This window comes from Ursus americanus, chromosome 28 (genome assembly GCF_024610735.1).
Source record: "Ursus americanus isolate L20-20 chromosome 28, mUrsAme1.1.p, whole genome shotgun sequence".
NCBI classification, from domain to species: domain Eukaryota; kingdom Metazoa; phylum Chordata; class Mammalia; order Carnivora; family Ursidae; genus Ursus; species Ursus americanus.
Genome location: NC_142154.1, coordinates 31122543 through 31139525, shown reverse-complemented (window position 1 = coordinate 31139525; position 16983 = coordinate 31122543). Strand labels below are relative to the sequence as shown.

The 16983-nt window shown below is 46.9% G+C and overlaps 1 protein-coding gene across 1 annotated transcript in view; it reads right to left on the bottom strand.

The window, feature by feature from the left end:
* Positions 1-2358: 2358 nt before the first annotated feature.
* CELF6 (CUGBP Elav-like family member 6) overlaps positions 2359-16983 on the bottom strand; it is a 28532-nt gene continuing 13907 nt past the window's right edge. The window contains exons 4-13 of the mRNA XM_045795268.2: positions 7092-7220; positions 6913-6992; positions 6604-6747; positions 6350-6482; positions 6116-6265; positions 5878-5940; positions 5541-5621; positions 5311-5454; positions 4548-4703; positions 2359-3680 (exon numbers count right to left, since the gene is read on the bottom strand). Coding sequence (XP_045651224.1) covers positions 4576-4703; positions 5311-5454; positions 5541-5621; positions 5878-5940; positions 6116-6265; positions 6350-6482; positions 6604-6747; positions 6913-6992; positions 7092-7220 — 1052 coding nt within the window. The 3' untranslated portion in view covers positions 2359-3680; positions 4548-4575. The remainder of the gene's footprint in view (positions 3681-4547; positions 4704-5310; positions 5455-5540; positions 5622-5877; positions 5941-6115; positions 6266-6349; positions 6483-6603; positions 6748-6912; positions 6993-7091; positions 7221-16983) is intronic.

Here is a 16983-nt window from a genome sequence, read left to right as displayed (position 1 = left end):
GCACAGGAATCAAATCGACTGGTTTGAAAGGAGTTGTATCACCAGAGAATCCTCATCCCTGGCATATAGGTATCTGGGAATGCATAATCTGTAAGGCAATATTTAGGTCTGAAACCATGTCCAAAGGGAAGAGGAATGCTTCAGTTCCAGAGGAAGCATCCTCCGGGGAATTTCCTTAAAGGACTATGGATCAAAGAAGATACTTCCCAGTGGAAAGGACTAAGAGCAATTAGTTTTGTTAACCAAGAAACTTGTTCCACTGCCCAGAAAGATGGACTATATGCTGTAGATTAGTGACCATTGCTCTTTCTTCTTCCCTGTTCCAAATGGAAGGTTTCTTTCTTTAAAAAAAAAAAAAACTTATCAAATTTTCCTCTCCCATTTCATATTGGCTATGCAGGGATAGCTAAATCGATCTTTTAGCCATAGACTGTAAAATCATAAGTTACATCTAGGCCTGCTCAAGAATTGCACATCACAAACGGACCCTGCACTGAGAGTTCCATAAAGCAATTGGACACGATTCTGTTTTGTCTCCCATTTTTGTTGGGTTTAGGATCATTTCATTGTTGGGCAGGCACATTTTTGAAATTGTATGTTGGGCAAGAAAAATACAGGTAGCTGCTGAGCAATAAAGGGGTGGGATACAGTAGATGTGTATTGTTTATCTACCCATCATCCCTTCCTTTGGGGACCCATTTCTCCCCTTCACACAGTGCTGGTGAGGTTGTCAATTATGGTGGCCTACTCTTCCACCCTAGAGGTAGACACATGTCCATTGTGGCCAAAGTCCTCTCTAGGACATTAGAGCTAGTGATGCCAACATATAGAAGGAATCCGAGCCGAGAAGGGAGACATCATCAACTGAACCCCTGGATCCAGCCATGCATGAGGGCAGACCCATCCTTTGTTGTTTTTGTTTTTACCCATCCTTTGGTTTATCAGTTGTGTAAGCCAGTTAATTTCCTACCGGATTACATGTTTGAGTTGGGGTTTAGATACTTGCAACTGAGAGAGTCCAGACTAATACATACACACACAATAGAGACACAAACACCATGTTGTTCAAACTCATTGGATATTATACAAGTCTTGCATGATCTTATAGGGGTCAGCAAACTTTTTGTCTAAAGGACCAGATAAATATTTTAGTTTTGGGGGAGCACATATGGTCTTTGTCTCATACTCATTGTTTCTTTATTTTTACAACCCTTTAAAAAATGTAAAACCATTCTTAGTTTGTAGGCCATACAAAAACAGGTTGCAGGCCAGATTTGCCCACAGGCCACAGTTTGCCAACCCTTGTTCTAGACCCTGCTACCCTCTGCAGCATTGACACACAGTCTGTCAGTCCCTAAGCATGAAGCAAAATACTTGAAGTGCTATTTTGGTTCAAATGTCTTGATATGACTTGGTAATGAGTTAAGGTTCAGGGTAGAGATAGGAATGGGAAAAGGGTCTTGTCTCGTGCCCACTGTCTCCCACATAACTGGCACTGAATACACAGTAATCATTATTATTTCTTGGTGATAAAGATAACTTATCAATATGGTGCAGCTGTCCAAACGGCTTTGTTCAAAGTCCCAGTGCACCCTTCAAGAGCCTTCTCTCTTTCAACTCCTTTACAAAATCTTTCTCCGACCTCCCTTCCCAATCAAGTCTGAATTAGATACTCTTCTGCTTGTGATCATAGACCCCATGTGGCCTTCCATCATGACTACCTAATTGGTCTGTCTTTCCCACTAACTTTGAGCACGTATAACGTGCCTGAGCCCTAGCTCCTAGCACAGTGCTTAGCACCTAGCGGTGAAGGGCCTCTCTGCCACCATGTGAATATCTGTTTGAAGGTGTGCTCCACACGTCCACCTGTGTCCAGAGTGATCAGTCTACATGTCAGTGTTGTGCTGGTGCGATGATGCCCTCAACCCTGTTTCCTCTCTCGATTGGAAATATTTTGTTGATATACATTACACCTTACCTGGTAATGTCATTACCATATCTATTTTTCATCCCATTCCCTCCAAAAATGAGTCAAAGACAAAGGAACAGGTGGGAACAAGTTTTCTTAGAAACTGTTATGAAGGAGGAGCCCTCCAACCCCACCCCCATCCTTTCATTTACTGTCTGATGTGATAGCAGATCAGAGGCCTCCAGCCTCAGTGACATCTGGGGATCAGAGTGCCCTCCACGCAGCTGGGGTCCCATACTACTTTGATCCATGTCTATGAGGTGGAGGGGAAATTCGCCTCCTAGGAAAAATATGTGCAAGGCCCTGCAGGCCCAGGACAGGCTGACCAAGGCAAGGTGAGTCATGGTGTTCTAAGCTGAATCTTTTGCCCATCTCACAGAAGCAGGCAGGAAGCACCACCATTGATCAGCTTTATATGGCACCCACTGAATACAACAGATAGACAAAGACAGACAGACAGAGCACACACCACTTCTAAGCTGAACACTGCTCACCATCTAGAAGCACCTTGGATAAGCACATGTGAGACACTCTTGCATAGGAAAGATGTACTTTTTAAAGGAATGAAGAAGTATTTTGGCAAAACATCTACTTCCCTCCCGGGTCCTGGGTAAAGAGGGACCTCTAAATTCTGAAGCTTCTACATATTGAAAATGATCCCCTTCTCAATGGCAGTATATACAGTAGCAAACCTTCCGAGTCTGTTGTCACAGCCCTCTACGTATATCCTGAATCTACTTTACAGGTGGGCAAACATAGACTTGGAGACAGAAGGTGGCCTGGAGCAAGGGGACGCTGGGGCTGGCTCAAGGTGAGGGGAAACAGGAGATGTCTCGGCTCAGCCAAAGGCAGGGCCTCTGTCTATCCGGATGGGGAGGGGAAAGGCTGGGGTGGTTAAAACTCCCTCTTTCTTCCTGTCTGGGGAAGCAGTGGTTCCACGGGAAAGGCTGTCACGAAGGACACTCCTGCTGGCTAGTGGGCCCCTCAGGATGGCAAAGGCCAGGGCAGGCCGGAGCTCCTCCTGGCTTCAGGGATGTTCTCTGAGTTTGGGGATTGTGGGTTCCCTGCTTCCATACCTCTCTTTGTGGCCTGCATGGGAGCCTAGACCTTAAGTCCTTAATTATTTAAAAAAGGCAGGAAGGGGGGACAATTTAAGAGGGAATGAGACACAGAACACTTTCCACAGCCTCCCTCTGCCTAGTCTGGGGCTTTTACGGGTCTCCCTCACCCTGTCTCCTAGGGTTATTAAAGGCAGCTTGTATGAGACTCTATACTGTCTTTTTGTTTCTCTTGTGGGTTTTTTTTTCCTTTTCTTTTGTTTTTGTTTTCTGTTTCTTTCTTTTAATTTATATAGATATATTTATATTCTTAAAAAAGCAATAGTCCTTTGGTCCCTAAACTCTAACGAATGATAGGATTTTGAAAGAAGTAAATCTGGGCTTCCCTTGTGGAGAAGCCCTTGGCACCCCCAAGGCCCTCTGCTGGTTCCCCTAGACAGTCAGTCCTCAGCCAGCCCCAGCTGCCTTGCCAGCCTGCGCTCTATGCCACAGGCACAGGACAACCCACTTGATGAAAACAATCCATAATGTGGCCTGAGCCCCAGACGCCGGCCTGGGGTCCGATCCACCTCAGTCTGTGGCTCGTCTCCTTCGGGAAGGGCTGCTCAAGCATTTCTGTGCTTTTCCTTTCCTTTCTTCTCACTCTTCAGTTTCTGGTGTTGGGTATTTGTTGATAAGGAGAGAGGAAAGAGAAAATGTAAAAAGGCAAAAGTCACTCTGGAGGGCAAGACAGGAAGAGCGGCTTGCCCCAGCAGTGACCTCTCAGGTGAGTGGCTGGACCTCTCTTCCTGAGGAGCAGAGCCGCCGCAGGGGCAAGGCAGCAGCCTGGTCCACTGAAGTGACCTCGGGGTCTCTTGGGAAGATGACTCCAGCCCCACACCCTCCTCCAAAGGCTCCTTGGGGTAGTGCCAGTGAAGCCGGGCCACATGGACCTCCAGAGACAGCAGATCTCTAGAAGGTGCAGGCAGCTGGCCCTGCCAGAAACCTAAGGGAGCTCGTCGTCTCTCTCCCAATCACCCACCAGGCCCTGCAGATCCTGCTTCTTTAGTTTATTTGCTTGTCTCATCTCCAGGTTCCCTGCCATCGGCCCAGCCCCTGCAATCTTCTCCCCTCTTTGCTTACACTCCCCGATGGTTCCCTACCATCTTCAGGATAAAGCCCAAACTCATGAGACTTCACAACTTTTCTAGCCTCATCCTCCACCCCCTTGTCCCCCCCTCCCCACAGCTCTTCTACTCCCACGGTCCGCTGTGGCTATCTCTGGAGGAGAACTAACTGGTTAGATCTTGCCGTGACTGTCTCTCCCAGACTGTGGGGGCAGGACGTAGTCTAATTTCTCTCCATTCTAGGACCGAAGGAGAAACACGAAGTCTCCAACTGAGGATTCCTCCTTAACTTCTGGCTCTTCTCTCCCAGACTTTTTCAGAGGTGGGTGCTCCTAACATCTCAAAAGGAACATCGAAGCTGATGGGGCCTCCATCCCTCCAGCCCCATCTGCCTGGGGTCCCCCATGGACTTACCTTTCTGTGGCTGGTCAGTGAGAGAAGATCAGTAAGGCCGATTGGCATCCTTGGGCCTCTTTAGCTGGACCTTGAGCCTCTTCATGCCAATTTGAAAGCCATTCATGGCTTGGATAGCTGTCTGGGCACTGGTTGGATTGTCAAAGCTAACAAACCCTAGGGGGTGCGGGCAGAGAGGTCAGCTGGGAACTCTGCCTGGCAAGGCCTCCCTTCTCTCTGACCAGCCTCTTCTGTCCCTGTCTTCTCAGGCCAGTTCCAAACATATACCCCTCCAACCTCCATTGTTTGTACGTGCACACGCACACACAAACACACACTCATACTTACATAGGCAGACAGCCTAAGTGTCCTAAAGTGTCATTCTTGGAAGGACAGAGGCAATTCTGAGAGTGTGTTGGGGGTGGGGAGTGTGCTAGTTGGGGTGTTTCCCTGTCTTTCCCTGGCAGGGGTTGATTCCCTCCCTCTACAGCTGTCATTCTGGTCCTCTAAACTGCAGCTGGGGTTAGAGGGGATCTCTGGCCTCAGATCTATATTCTTCCTGCCCTGCTAGGATCTTAAGCCTGACCTGGCTGAACATCTTCCAGACACCTGACTTTCCCAGGTGAACCTGAAATAGACTTGTTCTAGGGCTGGGCCTGTGAGCCTGCATTGCACCATACCCTCAGTCTCTGAGAGCCATTGACTTATGGACGGACAAGCTTAGGGTCTGCCGTAAATCTCAAAGTTAGGAGTGGGAGAGGCCCATGGATGGGACTCAGCTCACCGAAACATTTGCTCTGGTTGGTGGCTCGGTCCACAAAGACTTTGGCAGAGACAACAGCTCCAAAGGGCAGGAATGTCTGTATGAGTTCTGCATCACCAAACTCCTGAGGCAGGTGATAGATGAAGAGGTTACAGCCTTCCGGGCCTGCAGGAACAGCAGCAGGCTGGTTCAGGGGAGGGACCCTGAGTTGAGCCCCACCAGGCCCTGATCTCCAGCCCCCTGTCTCTCACCTTCTCTTTGCTGCTGGGGCAGGGCTGAAGACTGCTGGGGAAAAGCTGTGCTCACTGGGGCATAGGCCGACGGGTAGGCTGCTGGAGACAGAGGTGGGAGTGGGCAGTGACCCCCCAAAAGCCATCCCCCAAGCACGGCCCCATCTGCCTGGCCAGCTTTGACCAATTCGGCCCAGTCCAAGTAACCCTCACCCCTTAGGTCATTCTGGGCCCAGGGGTGGGGGGATGGGAGGGTCGACTCCTCAGAAGAGAGCCTAAACACCCTCGCCCCCCCAAATCTCCCTATTCCTTTCTGGGGCCCTTCAAACCCCCCAGGCCGCGTAGCGCCAAGTGAGACCTGCGTAGTGGTGCATCCCAGCGTAGGCCTGTTGCAGGGGGTCAGCCACGCCGGGGCTCTGGGCTGGGGAGAGAGGGGCGCGAGGCCCACGGTGAAGGCGGGCGGGCAGGGAGGTGGAGCGACGTTGTGAGACGCGGCAGGGAAAGAGGAATCCCTTCCCAAGGCGGTTGCCGCCTCCCCCCCATCCCCCCGCTCCCCACTCCATTTCGGGGAGATCGGGGCGGAGCGGAGGGCCCACCTGGGTAAGGGGAGAGCCCGTTATTGTAGAGAGTGTCAGAGCCCGGCTGTCCGTTGGTCTGGGGAGTCAGGGGGCCGAATCCATTGACCCCGATGGGCGCTGGTAGACCCGGAAGCGAGCCGGGGCCCCCGCCCGGCGGGGAGCTGGCTGCTGGAGGCGGAGGAAGTCGGAGAGTCAGGCCGCAGCCCTGCGCGGCGGGGTCCCAGCCGCCAGCCCCGCCCCTGAGCGCAGTACCTGTGGCGGGCAACAGAGGCGCGGCTACCAGGCTGAAGGCCGCCACGTGCTGCATCTGGGCCGCCACTGCGGCCACCGGGCCTAGGCCTGGGCCCTGTGCCGCCGCCAGCAGGGCCGCCTGGTGCTGCAGGATCTTTGGGAGGGAAGAAGGGCGGGTGTGTAGGACCCAGCAGCGGGCAGCTGCCCCGGCTCCCGACCTCGGGCGGGGCCCACAGGCCCGCGTGCGCACCTGTCCCCTGCGTCCAGGCACCTACCGCGGTGGTGTAGGCTCCGCACGCCCCCAGCGGCAGCGGGGCCGGGTGGAAGGCGCCCAGCTGGCCGGCCATCTGCTGCATCCGCCGTAGCGCGCGCTCCCGGTCGGTGTCCGCCAGTTTGACCACGAGGCTGGACGAGGCGCCCTGGGTAGGGCAGGGGAGGCCGCCGTGACCAGTCCAGACCCCAGCCCTGGCCCTAGGCCAAGCGCTTTGCCCATCAGGCCCTTTGCTGGGGCACCGATCGCACGTGGGGAGAAGCCCGTCCCCACCCCACTGGCCTCACCCTGGGCCCCGGGTGCCCGCCCTCACCGCCATGGTCCGGCTGCCATGCAGACTCTGGATAGCTGCCTGAGCTTCCCCCTGACTCCCGAACTTCACAAAGGCACAGCCTGGGGCAGAATAGAAGGATTGGGTGGCTCAGGCCATAGGGGTCAAAGGGTCATGCGGCCCAGAATGAGGCAGGAAATCCCAGGGTCAGCTCAAGTCACCTTTACTGGTGCCATCAGGGCTCCGCAAGACGGTGCACTCCTCGATATGGCCAAATGGCTGGAACAGGCGCCTGACGTCCTCCTCACCCTGCTGCTTCCCCAGCATCCCCACAAACAGCTTTCGGTCCTCTGGGGACAAATCCAGGAGTGACCTGGAGACCCTAAGTCCTCTTGGACTACCCAGAGTAGCCAGAGGAGCTTAAGAAGGTAGCTGACCACAGTCCAGCTCTGGGAAGAGGTATAGGGAGTGAGAAGGCCCTGAGGCTACAAGGTTGGGTTTCTTTGAGGAGCACGATAATCTACAGACAGATCTGGAGGAAAAGAACTCATACCCAGATCCACCATGAAAACCTGGGTCCCGGGAAAAAACAAGAAAGACTGATTGCTGCTCTTGTGGAAAGTGATTCAGTTGATATCTTTGGTTGGGTACAGCCCTATATGCATCTTTTATATGTTTGAGCTTTCTGTTCTGAAAGTTTGGCAAAGGCAATTTTGGACCATTTTAGCCCGATTCAGGGAGGGGGTCCTTTGTATTCAGACTGGATTAGGAGAAAAGAAGCACACCTTTGCTAGTCAGGCTGATGGCAGTGCCATCAATGCCCCTTCCTGCCCAAATCAAGGAGGGCTCTGGGCCAAAAAACACCACAGAAAACAGTTGTCTCATCATACTGCTTCATTTCCAGATGTTGAGTACTGGAGTGATGAATCTCTAAGCCTAGCAACAAACTCAACTTTGGTGTCCCTCCCAAAGGCCTAAAGAGGGCAGGAAGCTTGGGTTCCTGAGCCTCCAACATTAGCATCCCCCCTCCCACACTTGCTAAGCCCTTGACTCCTTTCCTTAACCCCCACCTTCACCACCTCATTCCCTCACTGAGCTTCCAGGGCCCTCACTGAGCCCTACTGCCTCCTTTCTGCCTTCCCTTGTGTTCCCGCTCTGTTCCCCCGGGTGTTCACACTACAGAAGGACAAGTTCTACCTGTAGAGTTGGATGGCCACCTGAGAACAAGTTTGATCCCTCCCTGTCTTCCATCTTCCTCTGGAAGTATGTTCCTTGGAGAAAGCTGGAGAGCTGGGGCTAGAAACCAGGGCTTAGCTGCACATCTAGGAAGTCAGGCCTCAGGAGCACTGTCCAGGAACCCAGGTAGAGGGGCCCAGGTCACATGGCTGGCTGTCAAAGCCCTCCTTTCTGCACCTACATACATCTCGGAAATAGGGTGTGGCTTCATGTAGGTAACATAAGTGGGGAGAGAAGGAGCGGGTGAGAATCTGGCTTCAGGCTTCACCTTCAGATCCTGGAGCCCAAGAAAACCCATCCCCGACTCCTTTACTCCTTGACAAGTTTGGCTAGGCTAGTGGGGATCCTTGGATCTTGAGTGCAAGGGAGACAAGGCTGGTGAGGGTCATAGACTGAAGCCTGGGCGGCAAAGAAACGGAAGAACAGACTGCCTGGAGTTAGCAGTGGAGGGATGTTCCAGTAGGGTTATGTGTGTGTCCGTATTTTACCCGGATGGTGTCGGGTTCAGTCTAGGCTGCCTAGGGACCCCAAAGCATCTATCAATGCTACGTCTGTGGAGGGTGGGGGCTGTGGTTAAATGGGACAGGCAGAATATGTTTCAGCAGAATCCTGCCCCCTCTCCAGAGGATTACTGCCCAGTGATCCCAAGGGGGAAAGGATGGGTAATGTACTTGTGGCTGGAATCCTAGAGGAAGTGCCGACCTGATGTGGTGACAGTATAATGGGTGGATGTGCTTCATTTCTGGGAGTGTTAGCCACAGAAGAGTGCTTTTGGACAGATCACTGGTTTCCCAAGCTTTTAAAAAGGCTGTGGAATCTGTTGTTCTAACAAAAATATTAGGATGAAGCTAAAAAATGAGAGACAAAGAGAACCGCTCTGACTGAAACCAGAAAGGTGGGAAGTGGGGGTGGGGCTGAAATTCCTTTTGCTTCATCTTCTCCTAGTACCCCCTAAAACGGGTTGCAAGGAAAGTCCTTTAAAAACCACTGACCTAAAAGATAGTGAATAGGGTTCCACATGGTATAGGAAGAGGGATCAGAGATCACCCTCTTCAGGAAACCAAGAAGATAAAGAAAAAATTGCTTGATCAGTCTGCTAGTGGCTTTGCCTTGACATTGAAAGACAGGCCGCATTTGGTCAGGGAATCAAACGTCAGAAGACTGTGTCATTGTTCTGAGCTATGACACTAAATGTGTCTGTCAGAGGCCCAAGAGGGGCTAGAGAAGATCCTGTGGCCTCCAGAGTCCCAAGGCTTAAAGAGGGCTTCATAATGCCCTAATTAATAGTGCAGCAAGATGATGATGGCACCTAGGGAAGATATCACGCCACAGGGACCAGCATCCAGGTAGCCCTAGGTAGGAAGAGAAATGTCAAGACTGAGGTGGAGCCCCCAAGACAGGAAATAGGATTGTGTGGACAGTGGTCTGATCCTTTATCTGCCCTTCCTCTTGTTGCTCTTTCCCACTGATGGTGGTTAGGTCAAGCTCATGCCACAGACCATGAAATTCCCTGATCCTTCTTTTCCAGTGCCAAGTCAAGAATTTTAATCTCCATGAGAAGTTACTGACCCTATGGTCCTGGACTACTGGGTTATACAGAATTTGAAACTGAAATGAGGCTAGGTTATAGGCTGGGCTCCGTACTGCCTGTTTCACAGGTATTGCCTTGAATGCTGGTATTCCCTTTGCTACTTTGCAGGGAGCTTGATGATGTTTGACAGCAGGATGATCAAGGTCACAATGACCATGAGTTTCAGGTGATCCTGAAATGGTGGGATAAGTTTCTCAGGAGACCTGTCTAAGATAAGTACAGGCTAGACCTCCTAAGGGTAGTCCCTAAATATACAGCCCTGAAGGTGCTAAGAGCTGATCAATTCCCCCAGAGAGAGATGATGATGGGATTTAAGCCCATGTAATTCAGTTTCCTCTAGTTCAAACTCTACCAGTTCGGTAAAGAGAGGATTCTATAAGAGGTGGGTCAGAAATGTCTGAATACAGTCATCCCCTGGAAAGATGGGAATATCAAATAAGGAGGCTCAGCCTTCCCGGACTGGAAGGAATTGGACATAGTTGGATAGAAGCACATTTGAATGGTATAACTGCACTCTCCTTTAGTCAACTAATGTGTATGCGTTGCCCTTCTACCAAATGCTTTTTGAACCCAAACCAAGTCGTTTGAGCCCCAGAGGCCCAGCTCCATAAAGCTGCCTTGTGCAGCTAGCTGGTCATATAGGTTAGGGATTCTAATGCAGCAAATGATGGCATTGAGAGCCCAGAGTCAGAGTCAGTCCATTCCTTCTTCCTCAGGAAAGGCACCAAGATGCTGCTTGAGGAAGGAGGCTCTGCCTCAAGTCGGCCCAAAGGAATTCCTGAAGGGCCCGAGTTTCTAGCTTCTAGGCCTTTCACACTCATTCACCTTCCAGTTGGTGGGATGTCATGATTGTAGGGACAGTGTAGGAATGAGGTTTCTGCATTGGGGTACCAACCTTCAAATACATCCTAAAAATACTCATCCACCTTTCAGTCCAAATACCAACCCAGGGGATCCTGCTGGTGGCAGCATATGGAGCAAAGCATCTTTCCCCTGATGTTCTTAGTAATGACTCCAACATAAGGAGCCAAGGAAGCCTGGGAAAGTCAGTGAGGAAATATCCAGGGCAAACAGTCTTCTGGCCTGATCTGGTAAGCAACAAGAAGAGCTTTAATTCCAAAAAACAAACAAACAAACAAAAACAAACAAAAAAACCCAAAACCTGTTAGAAATAATAAATCCAGCAAAGCTGCAGAATACAAAACCAACAAACAAAATTGCTTGTGTTTCTATACACTAGCAAGGAACAATCCGAAAAGGAAATTAAGAAAGCAGTTCCAGGGGGCCTGGGTGGCTCACTCAGTTAAGTGTCCGCCTTCGGCTCAGGTCATGATCCCAGGGTCCTGGGATCGAGTGCCGCATCGGGCTCCCTGCTCTGCAGGGAGCCTGCTTCTCCCTCCTTTGCCTCTCTCTCTCTCTGCCTCTCATGAATAAATAAATAAATCTTTAAGGAAAAAAAGAAAAGAAAGCAGTTCCACTTATAACAGCATCAAAAAGAATAAAATACTTAGGAATAAGCTTAAACAAGGGGGCAAAAGACGGATATCCTGAAAACTATAAAACACTGATGAAAGAAATTAAAGACACAAATGGAAGACATCTTGTGTTCATGGATTGAAAGACTTAACATTGTTAGGTATCACTACTACCCAAAGAAATCTACAGATTTAATGCAATTTCTATTAAAATCCCAATGGCATTTTTTCAGAAATAGAGAAATCCATCCTAAAATTCATATGGAATCTCAAGAAACCATTGTCAAGACAATCTTGAAAAAGAAGAAAATTGAAGATCTCACACTTTCTGATTTCAATACTTACTACAAAGCTACAGTAATCAAGCAGTGTGACCCTGGCAGAAAGACACGCAGACCAATGGAATAGAATAGAGAGGCCAGAAATAAGCCCTTACATATATGGTCAAATGATTTTTGACAAGAGTGCCAGTCTTTTCAACAAATGGTGCTGAGAAAAGTGGATGCAGAAGAATGAAATTGGACCCTTACTTTGCACAATATACAAAAATTAACAAAATGAATCAAAGACCTAAACATGAGTGCTGAAACTATAAAACTCTTAGAAGAAAACAGGAGAAAAACTTCATGACCTTGCATTTGGCAGTGATTTCTTAGATGTGACACCAAACTCACAGGCAACAAAAGTAAAAATAGATAAATTGAACTACATCAAAATGTAAAACTTCCTTGCATCAAAGGACACACTCAGAATGAAAAGACAACCTACAGAATGGGAGAAAATATTTGCAAATCATGTATCTGATAGGGGAGTAATATCCAGAATAAAGAGCTCCTACAACTCAAACAAACAAAAAAACCCCCCAAATAATCCCATTAAAAAGTGAGCAAAGGGCTTAAATAAGCATTTCTCCAAGAAAGGTATACAAATGACCAGGAAGCATATGCAAAGATGCTCAACATTACTAATCATTAAGGAAGTATAAATTAAAACCACCATGTAATATCACTTTATACCTATCAGGATGACTGTTGAAGAAGGAGAAAAAGAAGAGGAGAGGAAGGAAAAGGAGGAGGAGGAGATGGAGGCGGAGGAGGAGGGGAAGAAGAAGAAGGAGGAGGAGAAGGAGGAGAAAGAGAAGAAGAAGGAGAAGAAAAAGTAGAAGGAGGAGGGAAGAAGGAGGACAAGGAGATGATGGAAGAGAAGGGGAAGAAAAAGAAGGAGTAGAAGGAGGAGGAGAAGTTGAAGGAAAAGAAGAAGAAAATAGCAAGTGTTGGAAAGAATGTGGAGAAATTGAAACCTTTGTGCACTGCTGGTGGGAATGTCCAGCCACTATGGAAAACAGTATGACAGCTCCCTCCAAAATTAAAAACAGGATTATCATATGATCTAGCAATACCAGTTCTGGGTATTATAATCAAAAGAATTGAAAGCAGAGCCTCAAAGAGATATTTGTACACTCATGTCGCAGTAGCATTATTCACAATAGTTAAAACGTGGTTGCAACTCTAATGTCTTTCAACCAATGAATGGATAAACAAAATGTGGTACATACAATCAATGGGATATTATTCAGCCTTTAAAAGGCAGGAAAATCTGACACATGCTACAACATGGATGAACCTTGAGGACATCATGCTAAGTGAAATCAGCCAGTGACAAAAAGATGTATGATTTCACTTACATGCGGTATCTAGAGAAGTCAAATTCATAGAAAATAAAGTAGAATGATGGTTACCAGGGGCTGGTGGGGGAAAAGGGTTTATTTAATGGGTACAGATTTTGAGCTTCGTAAGAGGACGAAATTCTGGAGACAGGTTGCACAACACTAAATATACTTAACGCTACTGAACTGTACACTTAAAAATGGTAAAGGTGATAAAGTTTATGTTATGCCTATTTTACTATAATTTTTAAAAATGAAGGAGGCTTTAAGGAGGGCTGAAAAATAAGTACATAGACCAAGGAAGAACAGAGACTCTATTGTCCCTTCATCCTGATCCAGAAGAACCAGGAAGTACGGAAGAAAGGTAGACCAAGTCTGAGATTCCAGGTTCCCCCGAGAGAAAAGAATCTCAGCCTCTAGATTTCATTTTCCGTTTGCAGGCTGTAGACCTGTACCTGAAGGGCTTGTTAGAGGATTATCCATTGCCATGACCTAAAAGCGTTAACAATCATCTTTGGGTAATCTGCTCTGAGTCAAGCTGAAGGAAAGCACCTCCCTTTACCTTCGGAGGTAGAATTAATTTCAGGAAGTGAAACCTTAACTTGAGTAGTCCTAAGCAGTACTGTGAAACTTACCCAGTCAGGTCTTCACTGGAAGAATACTTTTTAGAATTAAGTAAGTATAAGGATCGAAGACAGATATGAGTGTCGACGGACCAGCAGAACAGTTGTAGCTAACATCCATGTCTGATTTAGGTCAGCGAATATGCCCCAGTATTATGAAATTCTGACAATTCTAGCTCAAAATTTAACTTTAACTCAAAGTTTAGTTGTTCAACACTGAATGAAGTAGAATCCCGGAATTTGGAAAACATGGCTCACCTAGTTCGATAATTAGATATATTTATTATTATTCAAAATCCAGGCTGATATTTAAACGAAACCATGTAAATTCAGTTAGAAATTACCTGAACAATTAATTATAGGATGGTGATAGGAGGGAGGGTTGATGTGATAACAGATAATTGGTCTCTTCAGTTAAGCCCAACTTCAAGATTAAAAAAGAGATGCCTCACTTCACAGAATATTTTTTAAGTTTAATAAAACTAAAGTGGAAAGAGTGCATGGGTTGATTACTTAACCAATATCTGTACCTCAGGCACCCTGGAAACATAAATATGTGCTCGGTAAAAAAATACCACCAAAGTTGGAGAAGAGAACAAGGGGGCCAATGGCTATTGTGATTTATGAATTTATTAATTTTATGTTATGAAATTTGAAAGAGAGGAAAAATATACAGGAGTTTCAGTGATTTTGAAAATTTTGCCTCAGGACTAAAAAATACTTTTCCTGGTACCTACAACTAAACTTATTTTTTGTGCTTCCATAGTAGAGATCATGCAAGTTAGGAAAAATCAACCACAGCCTCCATGCTGAACAGCAAGTAAAATGGACTTATTTAGTGACCACTGTCTGAAGGATTTGGGGATCCCTAGCTCTGACCTCATATAATTTGATGTTAACATTTTGAATTACACGACCCTTGAATTTTTATCCAGGCAAACAGTTTAATGTTTACATGCAAATAAATCCAAATGCTGAGGAGAAAAGTTTCTGGCACTATGTTGGTTTGACGTAGAAATGGGTGCCTTTACTATAATTGGGATATTATTTTCTTTTGGAAAACGAGGTGCATTTTCCTTTAAGAATACTGCTCAATCCCACGGAATGTAAAATATAGGCATGGCGTATAGAGGACATGAACAGCATGAAACTTAGCTGCAGAATTTATGGGAACATAAGTGAGATCATGAAAAGGCTGCTATAACATAGTCCATGAAGACGCGGATGCACATCTAACACTCTGAGTATCATTAAGGTTGCAGAGGATGCCATGGGAGAGGAGGACCCAGCACCTTCTATCAGGCAGATCCTGTTGTGTTGCTACTATTGTTGCATTGTAAGCGTTGAATGTACGAGTGTTACCAACAACTTCTCAAAGTAATACAACATACAGCGTGTTTAAAACATAGGTTATTCCAACCCTAAACCTCATGTCTACTGATTAAAAATAAGAGAAAAACTACTCTGTTGCACTGGCATCAAAATTCAAGAGAGAGAATGTACAGTAACTATTGTCGTTAAAAAGCTCACGTGTGCACAATAGATTCCTCCTCTGTGCAGATGGGAAGAAATGGAAGTCCTTGGGCCAAAGAAGCATAACTGATAAGTTTGGTTAAGTTCTTGCGGCGCTGGTCAGCTTTTAAAAGTGTAATCAGTTGCCAACATTTAATTTAATTAAATTATAAATTGTAATTAAATCATGACAGTCTCATCCATTTAAAGTTACCTCGTTGGCTCCTGTAGTATTTGAGTTGGAGATCCCTGTTTTATGGGGGGCAAGGGGAATCTAATAATCCCTTCCAGAAGAAAATGGTGGAATCTTGGAAGATTCTACTGTTTGCCTTGATACCCTTTAGATTATGTCTGCATTGATACCAGTATTCTTAAAAGATAGAGGAATCAGTATTAATCAACTGTAAACTAAGGGATTTAATTTCAGGAATAATAAAAACACATGCAAGCTTATAGGCTTAAATATACTAGGACAGGTGTGACCATTGAATCTGAAGGTTTGTTGAATGTTTGGGATCATAGAGATAAGACTTGACTAGGGCAAGCTGTTCCATACTTGTGTCAAATGTTACATTTCAAAAAGCAAAATTCAATACCATTTTAAAAGCTGAGTTTCTAAAGCATTAGTTTGTGTTAAAATTCAGCAGAGGGGCGCCTGGGTGGCTCAGTCGTTAAGCGTCTGCCTTCAGCTCAGGGCATGATCCCGGAGTTCTGGAATCGAGCCCCATGTCAGGCTCTTCCGCTGGGAGCCTGCTTCTTCCTCTCCCACTCCCCCTGCTTGTGTTCCCTCTCTCGCTGGCTGTCTCTCTCTGTCAAATAAATAAATAAAATCCGTTTAAAAAATAAAATAAAATAAAATTCAGCAGAAAGCTGAACTCACTTTAGAAGAAATATATAACATTGAAGAAAAGGAGCACATTTTGATTAGTAACAAGATTATCTAACACAGATCGGTTGGTAGTTAAATACTTATAAATTGTAAAGGCCAACTGTTTTTGCAAGACTTATTACATATGCCTCCTCTCTCCTGAAAATGTGGCAGGGAACATTTGGTGACTCTGAGTGGGAGCAGGAAAGAATTGAGAGATCTGGTCATCGAAACCTGCAAGAAGGATTATTCATGGATGCCTTTGCAGTATATACTCATTAAGAGCCATCACTTGTCAAGAAATATCTGTGCAACACATAAATACTCAAATTATGAATCGTACTGCCAGGCAGACCTCTTTTCAACTAGATTTCCTTTTCCTGCTCTCTTGAGCTGCTCTGAATGTGAACAGGTGTCTATAAGTGAGCTGCCGCAGGTACAGAATTTGTCAATGACCTGACACCTGAAAACTCTGTGCAAAAAAGGGGGGGGGTGATAAAACTCATAATGTGGCATCAGTGGCTGATGCCACTGCGTGGGACCCAGATGATGAGGACATATGAACTATGCCAAGCAGAAGCATCATCGGAGGCCTCCTTTGTACAGCTGCCCTCACCCCAACAAGATATGCTGGACTCCAAACAGCAAGAGTGCCCCCAGCACAGTGGACTTAGTTCCTGAACCAGATCCAAGTTGCATCATGTTCTGAACTCTGTGCATGCATTTTCCTTTGCCTAAGCTCATGCTCCCCCTCCCCTCCTTTCTCTTTGACTCCTTGTTCATCTTTGAGATCTCAGCTTGAGTATTACTACCTCGGGGAGTCCATTTTGACCTCCCAGAATAAGATAGGTGCTCCCTTGGTATTGTGCCCACGATCCCTCCAGGACTTGAAAAGCATTGATCACACTGAATAGTAACCCCTTGTTTACTATCACCTCACAGCTCCAGAGTTCAATGAGGCCAGATGCCAGGTCGGCCTTGCTCACATCTCTATTCCTAATGTGGAGTAAGTTACCCAGAAGATGTTGGTTGGATGGTTGCATAAACTACAGCTCAACCTGTCTGCTTCTTAGCTCATTCAGGTACTCTAAACTGGCCTCTGAGCTGTGGGAGTAGTTAATGTTTGTGGACAAGGCTTAGAA